Source organism: Staurois parvus, unplaced genomic scaffold, assembly GCF_062004578.1.
Source record: "Staurois parvus isolate SC_StPar_1 unplaced genomic scaffold, SC_StPar_1.0 ptg000011l, whole genome shotgun sequence".
Taxonomy (NCBI): Eukaryota; Metazoa; Chordata; class Amphibia; order Anura; family Ranidae; genus Staurois; species Staurois parvus.
Window position 1 is genome coordinate 22,338,872 of NW_028317807.1, and position 17,918 is coordinate 22,356,789.

The 17,918-nt window shown below is 40.7% G+C and overlaps 1 protein-coding gene across 3 annotated transcripts in view; it reads left to right on the plus strand.

Annotated features, from left to right (window-relative positions):
- The window catches only part of VPS8 (VPS8 subunit of CORVET complex), a 300,342-nt gene extending 282,681 nt beyond the window's left edge, over nucleotides 1-17,661 (plus strand). For all 3 annotated transcript variants that reach the window (XM_089671617.1, XM_089671621.1, XM_089671618.1), the window contains 2 exons: nucleotides 9,027-9,107; nucleotides 17,360-17,661. In XM_089671617.1, the coding sequence (XP_089527743.1) occupies nucleotides 9,027-9,107; nucleotides 17,360-17,509 (231 nt within the window). In that variant the 3' untranslated portion in view covers nucleotides 17,510-17,661. The remainder of the gene's footprint in view (nucleotides 1-9,026; nucleotides 9,108-17,359) is intronic.
- Nucleotides 17,662-17,918: the final 257 nt, after the last annotated feature.

Below are 17,918 nucleotides of genomic sequence, written 5' to 3' on the forward strand. Positions count from 1 at the left end.
CTACTGAATATATGCAGCGTATATAGCACTTACGCACTACAACTTTTTTATATTTGTATGGGTCTTTGCTAGGTGACAGGGTGTTAAATGCAGAATTAATCAGACTTCTTTAAGGATATCTTTAGGGTGTAAACAATAGATTCCGAGTTGGAAATACAATTTGACACCAAATGCTGTATAGGTATTCGGTATCTGTACATGGAAAGTATAACCAAGAGTTTCACAATACAGTTTATTGGGAATACAGGATGAATCTAAAACCATAAGTCACAGGACAGAGTTAGTTTATGCCAGGTCTTCAAGGAAAATAGTCCGTAATAAAAGAGATTACATAATAAATTACAGTAACACTCTTGAGTCTGTAGTTTGTGTTGGCATTTTAGTGTAGTTGTACATCACAGTGATTTACCCATAATAACTTGATAAAAAATAATGTTCTTTACCAAGGAACATACATTCTATGTTAACAATTACGCTGCCAAAATAAGTGTGTGTTGTAAATTGCCTCCAACATTGCTTTTGTTTCTTCTTGCCGGAGGCTGCCATTTTGTTGAAGCCCAGAGACCCTGAGCAGCATTAAGACTCTGTTCACACCAATGCATTTTTTAGTGCTTTTTGCAGAAACGCACTACAGTCCATTTAACATGGTTTCCTATGGAACATGTTCACATCTATGCTCTTTTGAGCTGCTTTGTTTTTGGAAAGGGTCAGGGACTTTTTTAAAAGCAAAAAGCAGCATTTTTGCTGAAATAGATTTCTATGGAGAAGCTGCTGAACTGCATGGTAGTGCCCTTTTGCCGGGTTTTTGCCACATTTTGCATTTTTATTCTGCCTAGCAACAAAAAAAATTCCACTTTAAAAAAAAAAAAGAGCTGAACATAATGCAGTAAAAATGTGTCAAAACCACATGCAGAAATATGCAAAACAAACTACAAAAAGCATCAAACACAAAATGCATATATGTGAACCAAGCCTTAACCACTTGCCCTCCGCCCTATAGCAGATATACTGCTACAGGGTGGCACAGCTGCGCAAATTCATGTATAAATACGTGATTCGCATTTCCGGGTAGGGGACGAGCGCCGCCCTACCCGCGCTGCTATTGGCTTCTGGGGATGTCAATCACCGGGTCCCGGCCGAGACTTGGTGATTGTTAGCAGGGCTGAGAGGGGAGAGATCTGTGTGTAAACAATACAGATCTCTCCTGTTATCATGGACATGCTGCTTTGTATCTCTCTGCACAACAGAGATACAAAGCAGCATGTCTCCCAAGTAAAACAGCAGACAATGTAAAACACAGCACAGATGTTAACCCCTTCCTGCCCAGTGTCATTAGTACAGTGTCAGTGCTTTTTATTAGCACTGATCACTGTATTAGTGTCACTGGGGATGTCAGTGGCAGTTAGTTCCCATCCAGTGTCAGAATGCCTGCCGCCATTACTAGTATATAAAAAAAAAAATTCCAGTATATATACTGCCATTTGTAGATGGTATAACTTTGACGTAAGCCAATTATTATACACTTATTGGGATTTTTTTTAGCCAATACATATAGCAGAATACATTTTGGTCTAAATTATGAAGAAATTTGATTTTTTTTTAATTTTCATTGGATATGTTTTATAGCAAAAAGTAAAAAATATTGTTTTTTTTTTTCCAAAATTGTCAGTCTTTTTTTGTTTATAGCGCAAAAAATAAAAAATGCATAAGTGTTCAAATACCACCAAAAGAAAGCTCTATTTGAGGGAAAACAAATTACATAAATTTAATTTATGTACAGCATTGCATGACCACGCAATTGTCAGTTAAAATAACGCAGAGCCTTGTCGCAGAAAATGGCCTGGTCAGGAAGTGGGGTAAGTCCTTTGGAAGGCAAGTGGTTAATCTTTAGGCTGTCAGCACATCAGCCTCTACAAATTCAGCACATTGCTGAAAAATAGAGAGCAACTGAGCATGTGTAGAGCAGGGTGAGACAGTATATTACTGGATTTTACATTTTATACGCACTTATTTTTAATGTTTACATACTGTAGCTATACCTGCAAAAGGGGCCAGCCTGAAGTGATCTAGTAGGACTTAATTTTCTGACTAAAGTTCCACTTTATTCACATCCCCCCTGCCCTATAGCAGATATACTGCTACAGGGCATCAGGGGTGCGCAAAATCACATATATATATATAAATGATTTAGCATTTCCAGATAGGGGGCGCGCGCCCTACCCGCGCCACCATTCGCAGCCATGGCTGTCAATCACTGGGTCCCGGCCGCTGATTACCCGCCAGCGCCCGGTGATTGTCAAGGATCTCTGATGGGGAGGAGGGCTGCTTTGTTTACTAACAGTCCTCCTCCCTGTTGGCTCGGGCACACTGCTCTGGATGGCTGTGCACAGCACAGCCATCCAGAGCAGTGTGATTACAGTAAAGCCCACACACACCACCCTCCAGTACAACACTCCCAGCACACAGTTATCCCTTTGATCGCTCCTCATGTTAACCCCTTCCTGCACAGTGCCATTAGTACAGTGTCAGTGCTTTTTTTTTTTTTAGCACTGATCATTGTACTGGTGTCACTGGGGATGTCAGTGACACCAAGTCAGTTCCCCCCCAGTGTCAGAATGCCTGCTGCAGTCCCGCTGTAAGTAACTGATCGCCGCCATTATTAGCAAAAAAAAATAAAAAATTCCAGTATCTATACCGCCATTTGTAAATGCTATAACTTTCACATAAACCAATTAATTTACACGTATTGGGATTTTTTTTAGCAAAGACATGTAGCAGAATACATTTTGGCCTAAATTTATGATATTTGATTTTATTAATTTTTTTTACTGGATATGTATAATAATAAAATTGTCAGTTAAAGTAACGCAGCGTCATAATGCATAAAATGGCCTGGTCAGGAAGGGGGGTAAATCCTCTGGAGGGCAAATGGTTAAAGAATATAGCATTTTTGCTAATTTAAAAGAAAAGTATAAGTCTTTAAAATTAGCTGAACTCTAGACAGATATAAAAGAAACACATTGGTACAGCTCTGTAATGCCTAATACAATGTACATCATGAAATGTATTTTGTAAATGCAAGCAATGTAAGTACCCGAGTTTGATCTGGCGTCAGCCTCCGTATCAGTTTCCGTATACCAGAGCTGGACCATGTGAAGAGGTAACAGCACAAGCAGCCAATTGGTTTATGAGCTGACAACAAACATGCTGATAGGAAAAAACAGTGCCAGAGAGATGAACTCATCAATGTGCCGCTTTATCTTTTAATAGGCTGTTCTGCTTTATTTTCCTTATTAGTAGAGTTTCAGGCAATAGAAACTATGAAAGTCTTGACTTTCACAAGGAATCCCGACAGCTTAGCTGGTGCTAACTTATACTGTATGGCATTATAGGGCATGTACATCTAGTTGCAGGGACTTACCATACGTAGGCTTACCAATGGTCTGGCCGTGTCTATTTCTTTAAGCTACATGACCAATTTGAGGAGGACAATCTTCTGCTTCTTAAAGAGAGAGAAAGTTGAGATAACAATGGAGGAGGAACAGTTAAGCAATCCTAAAGAAATCGTAAGGATGGTCAGTTTGTGGATGAGTTCCTGTACAAGACTGCAGTGCCATACTAGTGCAATAGAAGTAGTACCATACCAGTACAGATGGGTGGCACACATGTACGCATGCACTGAAAAGTTGCTGATGGTAATGCATTAGTGACCAAAATTTAGGAAACACTTTGTTTGTCACACCTTTATGACGTTCTGGAATGTCACACCCAAACGGAGTATGATCTGTGCTCGGTATTAGTTTTAGCTGTTTGCTGGTGGGTAAAACGGCCCTTTAAAACTCTGCATGTGTCTGGTTTTATCCACAGGGCAGAAAACGAGTGAGTGGCCTTGGGTGTATAGAAAAAAGAGGGAGGGTTGGATGTTACCATGACAACAGGGAAAATGATGTGTTCTTGAGGAAGAGAGAGAGAGTCAGGTTGATAGTGGAAAATAGTTCAGAAAGAAGTAATTACACGCTGCATTTTCGCCGTGCTGTGGAGGGGGGCTTGTGGCTACACCGATTACTACCAGGCTGTGGATAAAAGGAGAGGGCGCGAGTCAGGAAGGTGTATTCTGGTTTCAGCAATATGAATGTAAACACGCAGCAATTTTATCTTGCTTTGACAGCAACTACTTTTAAGTGAAAAAATTACGGTTTTTATTTAATGGCTTTCATATTTAGCACAAAGCTTTTGGAAATTTGATGTTTCAGACCCTAATAGCAACTTGATATCAATTACTCGTTAAGAAAAAAGTGTGGCCATTGGGAGAACATATTTTTTTTAAGTAAAAGTGTATCTACAGCTGCTATTTCAGTTTTTATTGACTGCTGTTGGGTTGGATCAGCTACTGGTACATTTTAATTTTTGGGGTTGACTTCCTACAAATAAGTCCCATTCCAATATCCCAGCCACCACCTCTCTATGGATAGAGTGCTGTCAAAGTCAGTCCACAGTGCAGATCTATGCTGGCTATGCGCACAGCAATTTTCTAGCCTCTTCAACTATTTTCTTTTGGCTTTGGATTGCATAGACAGTTGAACGGATCAAGGCAACCTACCGGCAACAGTTAATATATTTCTGTTACAGGGATGGTTGTAGGCTATGTTGATCCAGTTTGTTTTTGTAATCCAAAGCTGGTTGAAAGGCCAAAAAATTACTGTGCATATGGGCAGCATTAGGGTAAGACTACATACAGCACTTTTCTAGCCATTTCAACTATTTTCTTTTGGCTTTGGATTGCATAGACAATTGAATGTATCAAGGCAACCTACCGGCAACAGTTAATACATTTGTTAAAGGGATGGTAGTAGGCTATGTTGATCCGGTCTGTTTTTGTAATCCAAAGCTGGTCGAAAGGCCAGAAAATTAATTTATTTTGGCTTTGGATTGCATAAACAAGTGAATGGATCAAGGCAACCTACCAGCAACAGTGAATATATTTCTGTTACATGGATGGTTGTTAAATCTAAATTATGATTCGGCACTTATATTGATGGCAAGCTTGCAAAATATTTGGTTTTTATGATTAGTCATAATTAATATTAATATGTGTAAGTGGTCTTTGACAAATGGTAGTATTTACTATTCTTCAATTATAGCTGAGACCAAAAGATATACAAGTTAAGCTGAAATAGTATATACCAGTTGAAAGTTGAGTAGACTATATTTAGAGATAGTTGGTTAAAAGTATTTGTTAGTTATGTCAAGGTTATTAGAAGTGACTTACTATTACAGTATGTATTTTAATAGTATCTGTGAGTATTTAGTATACGTTTCTAACATTGATACATATATAGTTTAGTGATTATACATTGATATGTTCTTAAGCTATACTGTTCTTTATATATAGCTGAGGGTTACATCATTGGTATATCAGCATACATATGTTCCTGTCCATCAAACATCATATGTATAGCATCTTTTCCTTATATGAAATGGCTTTGCTAAGCAGTAATACTTTCCATAGAAGGTATTAAGATCACTAACTATGACGTACATTTGCCTCATAAAAGACCATCGGATAACGGACAGAGAGACACTCACTCACACACACACTTACGGGCTACATGACTTGCATACACACGGCTGAGAAGCTGCAACAGGTGCATACTGAGATCACTTCCGGTTACAATATAGTCACATCCGGCTTCTCCTTCTTCACAAAGTCATTGAGAAGGACAGCATGGAGTATCGCACATGGCAAGGACAGAACAGCCATGACAGATAATGGTGACTTTTTCTTTGAACTTTCGCTTGTCATTTTTACAATAGTTTTATCTACATGGAACTGTTCATAATACGCTTTACATTGTTTATTTGACACCATTGTGTGATAGAATAAAATCACACTTCATTTTTTATTTCAATGGCTCTTTCATTCATAATCGCCTCAAGACACTAGAAGCAGTATTATATGTGTCTAAAAATCCAACAATGGTGGTAGGTTATATTGATTTGGACTTCTTATGTAATCAAAACCTGGTTGTGAAATGCCAGAAAGTTACAGTATGTATGGGCAGCTTTAAGTTAACTTCAAGCAGCAATTTTCATCTCTTGACAGTTGTGTGATAGCAGCACATTGATTGTGTTGAGTTGCCATTGATCTGAGCGCTTGCAGGTGGTTTAAAGGTAACTAAACCCAGGATCAAAATATAATATATTGCAGCTTACCAGTCCTTGGATATGGTGGCTGCATTCAATTTTGTTTTTCAAGTGCAGAAACATACCTTTTCATGCCAGAGTATAAGATCTGTGAAGTGACATTACAAGCAATGTTAACAGCTTTTCATGCTGTTTTTGTGAACTACAAAAACTCCTCTCTATGTAATGGATATGAGGAGGGGGGGGGGGGTTTGTAATCCAAGTTAAGAGCAAAACCTAGGGTGACAAGGCTACTCCTTAAGTGATACAGTGTAGTGAATGAGCGTTGTCACTCTAGGGAGAGTGTTACTGACAGCATCACCAGGTGAAAAAACAGAATAAAAGAAACGTATTGCCAGCTCTAAATTTTAGGACTAATAATTTTCAAGACGTAACATTTTTGTTTTTGGGCTTAGATACTCTTTAAACCTAGTAGCAACAGATTAAAATAATCCAAGCGTAGGCCCCTTTGGCCACAGGAAAGAGAATGGTCACACTCTGAAGAGCTATTACCTGCTACATTAGATGTTACCTACATTGGGCCTGTGTCAGCAAGATTTTGGCTTGCATCAGTGTGGGGCACTTCTGAGATCATTCTAAGTTAATTAAAAGGTATTCGGCCTCCTTCTGATCTGTATCTATCTGTATTTCACCTGCTTCAAACAGGTATTGCATTCCCGTAGACTTATATAGGAGTGCAAGATCTGTCTGAAGTGAACAAATGCCCATCCACACTGGCCATTTATTAGTATACAATAATGGTCACTTTCTTAGGTACACTAATATCAGAGCATGCAGTGTTTGTCTCCAGCCAGTCCAGCTTTGGTGATTCCATGATCTGTTGATTGCACATCAGAGAATCTTCTGTATTCAACATTTTCTTCCTCCAGAAATGCCCTTCTGCATGTCTGTATTATAAAGAGATGCTATTTGAGTAGTTTTGAACTTCCTGTAAGCTTGAACAAGTCTGCTCTTCCTTTTCTGACTACTATAATTGACAGGATTCATCAAAGACATGCTGCCTGCTGGGTGTTTTTTGTTTTTTAGTTGTTTCTTTTTTTCCTTCACTACTGTCTGTACACACTTGAGACTTTAGTGTGTGAAAGCCCAGTTGGTCAGTAATTTCAAAGATTCGAAAAGCTTGTGTTATTTTATGGTCGAGGCTCACTTTGATCATGCTTTATTCTTTTTCTAGTGTTTGTTTGAACAACAGCTCTCAGGTGTCCTTAAAGCAGTTCTGTAAAAGAAGAGTCATAATACATGTCTTTCCACCTATTTCACAGGTCATTAGGCTTACATTACAGAGCTACAACAGCGAAAGAGTCTTCAACAAGGGAGAATGTGTCACCAGCACACCGAGGATCACCAATATGGGTCCAAAAGTTTTAATAAACAATCACATAGTTACAGCAAGGCAATGTTTCGGAGTCTCGCAGGACCCCTTCATCAGGCACGTGACCCCACTTTTGGACTCATATTGGTGATCCTCGGTGTGCTGGTGACATTCTCTCTTGCTGATTCTGTTCGGTTGTAGCAGACGGTCACTGCAGCATACACACAGCTATTTTTAACGCAGGAACTTGTGCGTTTGGATTGTACACTTAGAGTCTTCAACAACTGACATTTCTGAGTGCGTTGGATACCTGCATACCTATCCCCAGTTGTGCTCTGTAGTTCCACCTACTGGCTGCTACTTCAGTATTCTTTTCTTACAGATCTGTAGTGATGCAGTGGCTGGTTGGTGGAATCACAACACTCAGTGGGGGATTCATGCATCCAGCGAACCTGAAAGTGTTCAAAGTATCTTTGGCCAATGTAGCTGTGCAAGGGGCAAAAATCAGAGGCATGAACAAGACACTTAAGTATTATGATTCAGCTTTAAAGGCTGCTTTATATTTAATTACATGTTGTTGGTGACAGAGTGGGTTTAACCATATTCCTACAACTGTATTGTAAAAAAAAAAACTGCGGGTTGGTAGGAGTCTGTCTCTGAAGTACTGTTTATGGACATCCTTCTTGTAATAGCCCTCAGGCAGCAAGTGTGTCCATTGACATCTGTAAACTGAGCCATCCTCTGAAGGCTTCATTTACAGACACTGTGAACAGAGCCAGTCTGAGTGGCTCTGCAAAACATGATCGCTATGATGACTGATAAGTGATCACATGATGTAAACAGTGTAGTGTTTACATCTGTGACACACACCCCTCCCCTTCTCTAACAAAGTTAAAAGGGGAAGGAGGAGGAACTAATGAAGTCATTCCTCCATTGGTTCCAGATCAAAGGCTGCGGTGAACATTTTTAAAATCTTTTAACCTCCCCCTCCTCTCCTATAAAGCTGAAATCCTGTATCTCCTCTGAGAAAAATGATATAAAATTCATTTGGTTACATTGATGTATGACAGTAATTTTCAGTCAAACCATCACAACACTGAAAAATGGCCTAATAATAAAGACGTTTATGTAGGCTGGTATTGAAGTGGCCAATACGTGTAGGAATATTCCATTTAGATGTATGCTACAGAAAGCAGGTTTTAAAATGAAAGAAAGGCTATGATTGGTTACTTTGGCTTTCACCTACACTTTTCCTTCCACCACTATGTATGAAGCCCATTGTATTGTTCTAACAGCATGGTTCTGAGCTTTAAATTCTGAAATCTGTCTTGGCCTAAACAGTGGATTAGATTTTGCATTTCTGACTAAGGAATATAGTTCAGCCCCAGCTGAGTGCTAATTAATCAGGATCAAATAAATGAATATTTTAGCTGTAGCATTTCCTTGCTTCTCTATCAGAGCAGCAGCTGTTTCTGCTAATATTATGTGTTTTTGTTATTTTTTTTTCCAGTCAAGCTCTGATTCCGTCCTCGACCCACAACAGCTGCAGGCATTCAATGAAATCTGCCGTCTTTATAAAGGAACCTCACGGGTACAGTAACAAGTCACTTTACTCTGCTTAAGAAAGTTTTGCTGAGTGTTCAAAAGTGTTAGGATTAGAATTGCCATAAACGATTTTATTTTTGAAGTGAATATAAACATGTTTTTTAAGTCTAGATCTGTCTATCAGTTTTTCGGACAGATCCAGACTGAACCACAATGTATGTCTATGGGTGGGTGGGTGGATGTAAACAGATGATCATCTGTTTACATGCGCCTACATTCATGTTCATTCAGGTTAGCTTTTTTTAACGGAACAGCCAAGGTCCAGATCCATTGGAACATAATGGGTGTAAATGAATGTCAACAGTTGCCATCCATTCCATTTATGTCCAATTTTAGGCAACATTTTTTGCTTTTACTGTTGTCCGCTCCGATTGGTCTCTGCAACAAGTAAGAAAAAAACAGATGTAGACTGATGTGAACTGAGATAGAGACTGATGTAAACGTAACTGAACTGAAGTGCAAACTGATGTCAACTGAACTGAAGATGGATGCACAAACTGATGTAAACTGAATTTGTTTTTTCTTTGAGAAAATATGACTTAACAGATTACATCCATATAAAGGGGCCTTAAACAATTAAAAGAAATAAATGTTTTTAATCTTTTTTTTTTCATCCTTTAACTGCTTCCCGACTGCCCTATAGCAGAACTTCTGCTACAGGGCAGCAGGGCTTCTCAAAATCAAGTATATATGCGTGATTTTATAGGATAACGTGCCATCGCACAAAACGCGTTAGGGAGGTGCTGCATACCCTGTGACGTCACACTGCATGGCCCCTGTGGACGGCCGGCGGCCATTTTGGAATCCTCTGACACCAGCTGCTCACTACACATGCTTATTGGGATGATCTGGTGGCCACATCAGGATTGGCTAGACTCCCCCCAGTGGTGAGACGACTACACGTCCTCTGACATCTGGTGTCCCTGAGGTTGTGATGTTTGCCCAGCTGATACAGGCCAGATGACCACTCTGTGATCCAGTTCCAGCTTGCAGTAGCCGGATGACCAGGAGTTGGTTAACACTCAAATGCGCATTAAGATTGCGCTCTCTGGTTAGTGCAATCTACACTCATTTCTGCGGGAGGAATATGGTCACAGAAGTCACATATTGTGTCACCTTTTTGTCCTGAGATTGCTATATACTATGCACCGCAAGAACACTCTTGTTGAAAGATTTATATTCACCAGCATTACTATTTCTGGACTTTTTAGATAATCCTTTTTTAATATTTAATAGTGTTCACTAGTTATCACCTGCACCAAATGTTTATTTGCATGCATCATTGTACGTATTAGCGCTGCATGGTTATTTGATATATAATGCGTGATTTTATATTTCCGGGTAGGGGGCGTGCGTGCACACTGCCCTACCCGCACCGCCATTGGCAGCTTCAGCTGTCTATCACTGGGTCCCAGCCGGAGATTCACCACCAGCACCTGGCGATCACCGATGAACAGTGACAGAGGAGAAGTCTGTATGTAAACAATCGAGATCTCTCCCCTGTCAGCTCCAGCACGCTAATTTGTATTGCTCTGCATAACGGAGCAATACAAAGCAGCGTGCTTACACAGTAAAGCACACACATTAAAACAGCACACCGTTAACCCTTTGATCACCCCAGATGTTAACTCTTTCCTGCCCAGTGTCATTAGTACAGTGTCAGTGCTTTTTATTAGCATGGATCACTGTATTCATGTCAGTGGGGATGGCAGGGGCAGTTAGTCAGTTCCTCCCAGTGTCAGAATGCCCACCGCAGTTCCACAATAAGTCACCGATTGCCGCCATTACGAGTATTAAAAAAAAAATGTTAAAAAAATTCCAGTATATATACCGCCATTTGTAGATGCTATAACTTTCACATAAACCAATTAATTTTGCACGTATTGGGATTTTTTTTTTTTTGCAAAGACATGTAGAAGAATATAATTTGGCCTAAATTTATGATGAAATTTGATTTTTTAAATTTTTTACTGGATATGTTTTATAGCAAAAAGTAAAAAATATTGTTTTTTTTTTCTAAATTGTCGGCCATTTTTTGTTTATAGCACGAAAAATAAAAACTGTACAGGCGATCAAGTACCACTGAAAGAAAGCTCCATTTGTGGGGAAAAAAAGGACATAAATTTAATTTGGGTGCAGCGTTGCAAGACCGTGCACTTGTCAGTTAAAATAATACAGCGCTGTATCGCGAAAAATGGCCTGGTCAAACTGGAATTCCACTTTAAGCTGCAATAGTAGTTAAAGAGAATCTGCGCTTTGCCCACACTGGTCAAACCGTTAGGTTCACATTAACTTTAGACTTCCTCAGCAGCATTTAGCTAAATTGCTTTCACTTCCCATCATCACTTTGTTAACTGCTGGAAGAAAGGAGAAGTCCTATGTAAGTTACAAGTTGCAATAGTTGAAGCTTACAAAAAGCTGGGGTTTCTCTGTGTGACACTGCTGATTTGCAAGTGCTTGCCCATTACTGAGCGAGCCACATGGTCCCCCGTACCCAGAAGTACCACATATTTTCTTCACCTTCTACTGCCAAAAACAGCAGTGTATCTAAATCCAGGAACAAAATGTAATATATTGCATCTTACCAGTCTTACATATTATGTCTGCATTCGTTTTCTTTTATCAGGCTTTTTTTTTCCTATAGGTTCCGCTGAAAATCCTGCTAATAACACGTTTCATGTCCTAGAGTGATGATATTGTATCTAGGGAGAAGAAATGTCATCCTAGGACAGGACTACATAATACCCACTATTCCATTCTCCACAACATAGGGGGAAGTATTCTGTAGTCTCCAGAAATAGCTAGGAACAATGTAAGATAAGAAAAGAGCAGAGGTAGAGAGCATATAAAATTATCAGCCCATAAGATTTGTGACAGGAACAACAGGTATTTCTTTGCACGTGTCATGTATATTTGCATGTTCCTTTCAATTAGCCACTTGTCAAAAGTGCTGCAGTTCTTTTAGCATGTACTTGTACCTGTAGCCGCTTGTGTCTATAGTTTGCTAAGCAGCTGCTCAATCACAGTGTGGCTGTACACTGTAAGCATCTCTAGACAACCCGTCAATTTTAAATTTAGACATTTGACCTGTTTAATAACTATATTTAACTATCAAATCCTGAATAGCTAATCTGGTATGGCTGATAGTGTTTATGTTCAGGTTTATGAGTTTCTGTGAGCTGCTGCAAGGTCTCATTTCACGCAGTCTATGAGCTTTATTCAAATTTGATCCCTGTTAGTAGTGGTAACAACACATCAGTTTTTGCTTCATTATGCTTTACCAAACATTTGGATTGCCGGGTACTTTGTTTTGCAGGGATGATTTTAAGCCATAATCCAGCATATGTATGGTACAATATTTTTTAAGTGGACAATTAGGTGCAGTATTTGTGCAGGAACTTTTTTCAGTAATGAATTTTACAAATAAGCTCTGAAAAATCTATCCCCTTGATTATTAAAACTTTTGTTGTCCTTTAACTTACTGTTTTGTTAATTGTTGAACTGATGAAAGAAGAATATAGGAAGTAAAATGCTGTTTCTTGGATGGAAGTCTGACACATCTGGTGTTACTGTGCCTGTGCAGCCTCATTCTTGGCTGCTTCAGTGAGCATGAGCATGCCATTTTCCTTCTCTGGTTCTGCTTTCATCCAGGAGGCAACATAAATAAGGGGTTCTTCCACAGTGCAATACAACAATCCCTGGAAGCCTGTCTGGGTGCAGAAGCCTACAGTGCCTGTCACAGAAGGCTTAAACCATGCCTCTGCACAGCAGCAGAGATAATGAGTACCCCTTTGGGGGAACTTTTGCAACGCACATAACATGCAGTGGTAAGGGAGCAGATGGCCTTGTTAGGTCAGACCCAGCACATGATTTCTCTATCTTGACATGGCCCTAATTCCCTATGTTTGGACAGTTGCCCCCAGTCTGCTTTTCCCTGGCTTCCTCTAGGCATTCCTTTTGCCCTTTTGGCCACTCAGTCTTGCTCACTTATCTAGGAGGAAATGTTCTGCCACAGTGTTTAATTTCATGGGCAGAATTTTGGTTCTTTAGAGGCCTTAGATAATTGGGGTCACAAGGGAACTCTCCCCTACTGGATCGATCTCTGACTTTGCTTTAGCTGAAGATACACTGCCTGAAGAGGAGGTAGATTGAGAAGATCCCCACTCTGCTTCTGAGGAATTGGATCAGGATGAGTCACCTTCATCTGAAATGTCACCCAAGTTTAAGAATATTATGGTTACCTTTACTGACTCTGTACACACTTTGTTAGAGTTAGAACTACCTGCATCTGGTCTCCCAAAGGTCACCTGCATTGGGACTCTGCAATTTCCTAAGCCCTCAAAGACATTTCCTGCTCAGCAATATCCTATTCAGGAGAGCTTCATGTGTAGTCCCTGTAGTGGATCCTGTCTTTGTCAGGATGCTTATGGTCCTTGTAGAGGATAATTCTGTGTTTAAATAAATTAGAGTTCCTCTTTAAGGCACTTTTTTTTCCTGACAGGCTCTGCCATGCAACTTGCAATTGATCCTATGGCTGTTTGCCAGACCCTCATGGCCTAAGACCCTAGCTCCATCTTAACAAATAGTTATGTACACCAACTGGAACTTTTAGCTGTGAGCTTACACTACTGAAAAAATGGCGAAAATAGTGAATATGCTCTGTCAGATCCCCAGGATAAGCCCTCTCTCTAAGGAGATTTTTTTTAATTTGAATGCTGGTCAGCAGAACACCCTTGCACTAAAAGCGTAGACTATCTGCCATTTGAAGGAGAACACCCGTTTGGTCCTTTTTTAGATAAGTATATTAAGGAGATCATAGGGTAAGAGTTTTTTCCCCCTCAAGAAAGGTATGCCTGTTCTGCCAGTCTTAGACCATCTTCTCCAGGGATTGACAAATCTGCTTTTAATCTAAGAGCCAGCTAAAAAAGTTAGGAGCCAGTTAGGAACGCAACATGGGTTGTCAGCTCCTAGGCAAGGAAAGTAATTTGCGCCCCCTAACTTACAGCGTGCTGTTACATCAGGGTTATAGGCTGGCTGAAAAGATTGACAATAAAAAAACCTGTTATAGGGGGAAACTTCTTATTATGCCGATTGCCCTCTGCAGCTTCCCCTCCCTCCCATATCTAGTACACCCAACACCACCTTGTGCAGCTTCCCTTCCCTCCCATATCCTGTGCACCCCCATCACCTTGTGCAGCTTCTTCATCTCCCCCAGGCCTCCCTCACCTTGTGCTCCTCCCTTCCAAACTTGTGTATCCCCTTTCACCTCATCTTGTGCAGCTTCTCCTCCCTCCCTTATCTTTTGGAACTTACCCATGCCACCCTCTGCCCCCCTCACCTTGTGCAGCTTCACATGGCCCCCAAAGCCTTGAACTTGTGGCAGTGGTGCCTGCAATCCTTCAGCACATGGGGTCTTGCACTGCACAAAGACACAGTACATGCTGTGGTTCTCTTGTAGTTGGGCGAGCGGTACCAAGCTGTGTTTTCCAGTGGTCCCGGGGACAGTTGACAGCGGAGGAGGCAGGGCTTACAGTAGAAGTTGCGCTGCTTGCACATGACAGTGACCTCCTTCGTGCTCTCTTCACACAACTGACACTGAAGGGCAGGTGCTTTGCTCTGCTGCTTGCTCTCCCTCAGTGATGCCGCAAAACCCCCGATCGTTTAGGAGAAGGGGGTGGTGACACTGGGTAGTCCAGGAACTGGCAATGGGGAGGGGAAAGCAGGGTCCCAGGGGCGTGGCGAGGTTGGTTGTCGGGTTGGAATGGCTGGTGGAAGACCCACATTCTGTTCCCAGGATTTCTGACAGTGGCACCCCTTGCAATGGGGATGCCCCCCTGTTTCAGCCTTGGTGTCACCCCTCTGGTGGGTGTCACACAGGAGCAGTCTGCACCCCCATAATGACATCATTGAAGAGCCACATTCCTATCTGAATAATGTGTCCAGGTTTCAGGCGGACACATTATTCAGACCAACAGTGAATGGGCTGACCAAAGCCAGGGGTGTGAAAATTAAAAAAAAAAAAATACTTGTCCAATGTACTAAATTGGGGTCCCAATATACTTGTCCCTCATGGCAATCTACTTGTCCTGATAACAAAAAAAAATATTTTACCAAAACTGAATTTAAATCTGAGGTGCTATTAGGAATGTCTGCGGCTTTTAAAAACAAAAGTGGGTTTATGGCCACTTAAACTTTTAATGTTTATCTCCTACTCACCTCCCTGCCTGTCTCCAGCACTGCACCCATGGAATAGCATGGAGGGGAGAGACTATGCAGTGTAATGAGCACCGATTGGGTGCTTGTCAGGAAAGGGGAGTCTTGGGCTCTTTTAACGCTCAGCAGAATCATATCTGCTGAGCAAGTAAATAAGTTTCCAGCCCCAATAAGGTCGCCCTTGCACATGGAAACACTTGGGTGCTCAGTGCTAGCTCCTGCAAGCAGCCAAATCAAGCTCTGGTGTCCGCTCCATTACGCTCCGCTCACATCTGGGCATTTTGGGATTACGGTAGATTTGCTGCGATTCTGCCCACAATCTCAAAATGTAATAAAATGAAAAGATGCAGGTTCGGGTGTCATTATTTTCAATGGCACCTGAAACGTGGTGCGGTTTTGCCGTAAATGTCGCGCGATTTACTGCACAGCATATCGCATCTGCTGAAGCTTGTCACCCAAGAAGGAGCAGGAGCTTCTTTTGTGCAACAAACTTCTGTCAATGCAATTTGCCACACAACAATCACGGCAAAACCATACCACGTTTTAGGTTCCATTTATAATGATAATGGCACCTGAAACTGCGGTTTGCAATCACAGGGATTCTGCTGCAGTCCCAAAACTGGTTCACAGATATGCATTTTCAAACTCACAGATTCGCATGACACACTAGATATTATGTGTCCCTATTGAGGTAGTTCACACAGATGCAATCCACATGCATTATATTGAGTGCCATTTCGAAAAGGGTCCTGTGCAAGTTTGCAGCGGTGCGTTTCAGACTTGCAAGTGATAGAGTAGAGTGACATGCGGAGATACAGTAAGTGTTCACATAGGATTGCTATTGACAGGCGTTTTTGCATTGGAGTCAAGGGGAGGTGTTTTTGCATTTAAGTCAATGGAAGGCGATTTGGCATTTAAGTCAATGAGATGTGAGTTTACATTAAAGTCAATTGGAGACAGTTGTGGAGAGCGAGAGAGAGAGCCAAAATCCCACTTATACTGAAATTGCACAGAAACCCTAATGACATTGAGATTTCAGTATACATACACTATATTGCCAAAGGTATTGGGACACATGCCTTTACGCGCACATGAATTTTAATGGAATCCCAGTCTTAGTCCGTAGGGTTCAATATTGAGTTGGCCCTCCCTTTGCAGCTATAACAGATTCAACTCTTCTGGGAAGGCTGTCCACAAGGTTTAGGTGTGTCTATGGGAATGTTTGCCCATTCTTCCAGAAGTGCTTTTCTGACTCAGATTGTTGTGATAGCGATTTATCCCTTGTGAGACCTCTCTGCCTAGCCTGTATAAGCAGATATAATCACTGTGGGCAATCCTTATCAGATAGCTTGAACTCACCAATACTGTGTTCATCCAGAAGTTGCTTTATTCTGTACATGTGACAACAGGATACAGCAGAATGAATGGTTTCCAGTATTATGCGGTCAAAAGATGATACTTTCTGTAGCGTACTATGCAGAATACATGTGTCCCTGTTACATGTGGTCTGTTAGCTGCCTCCATGACACAGGAAGTGCTGAACTCAAGAAGAAGGGAGGAGCTTCATATACAAAGGAACTGTGTCATAGATCTCAGGGAGGTAATATAAAACAAATGCATTACCAAATAAGGCCACTGGATGGCAGCATAACTAACTATAGAAATGTCCATAGGAAATGGTACAAAAAATAAACTATATGAATTCTCATGTACATTAACATAAATATTAACTGTGTAACAGCATACTCCCCGCCTGGCATTGTAAATGTCAATTTTTAAACCATAACGGTAGTTATACAATTGCAAATAAACTACAGCGCAATTTGCTTGATTTCTTGAAGACCTGAAAGACATAAAAAAGAGTAGGGGCAAGTGAAGAGAACAAGGATGTGTAGGTATGTGTAACTTACAGCAGACTACTCTTACCTTCCCACAGTCAATGCTGCTCCATCAATGAGTTCTTATCGTCATTTTGGAATAATACTGGTTAATTCACTGCATGTATTTTCTTTTTATGTCTTGCAGCTGGCTTTACTGACAGAACTATGCCGTTCTCAGAGCCCAGAAAAATCCTTATCATATCATCCATCCTATGGGGGTGTTGCATCAAGCAGTGTTTTTCAGAATGAGAACTTCCAGTTACATCTGGCACCCCCTCCTATTATTGATGATTAATTCTGAAAATGGAAACCTCGTCTATACTTCATCTGAGCAAGGGCCGTCCACTTCAGAACATCTCATCCACCTTTGTTACCCTATGACACAGCTGTTTATATATTTAAATTGTCAGACTGTACTTGTTTGAAATAAACACTAATACACTCCTACGTTTTCATTAATTGCATCTTATATTTATTTATTCACCATTTTAATATAGCATTGACATATGATAGACTGCTTTACTGAGTACATACAAGAACTCGCATCAATCCCTAGACAAGTGGAACTTCAGACTTATACACACCTAGTGCTCTGTGATGCATGATTACCACATGCTTTACTGGATGTGCATCTGCATTGCCATTCATTCACAGTTAATAAATTGATTGGTTTGCTTGATGAAACACCAGAACAGTTTTGTGAC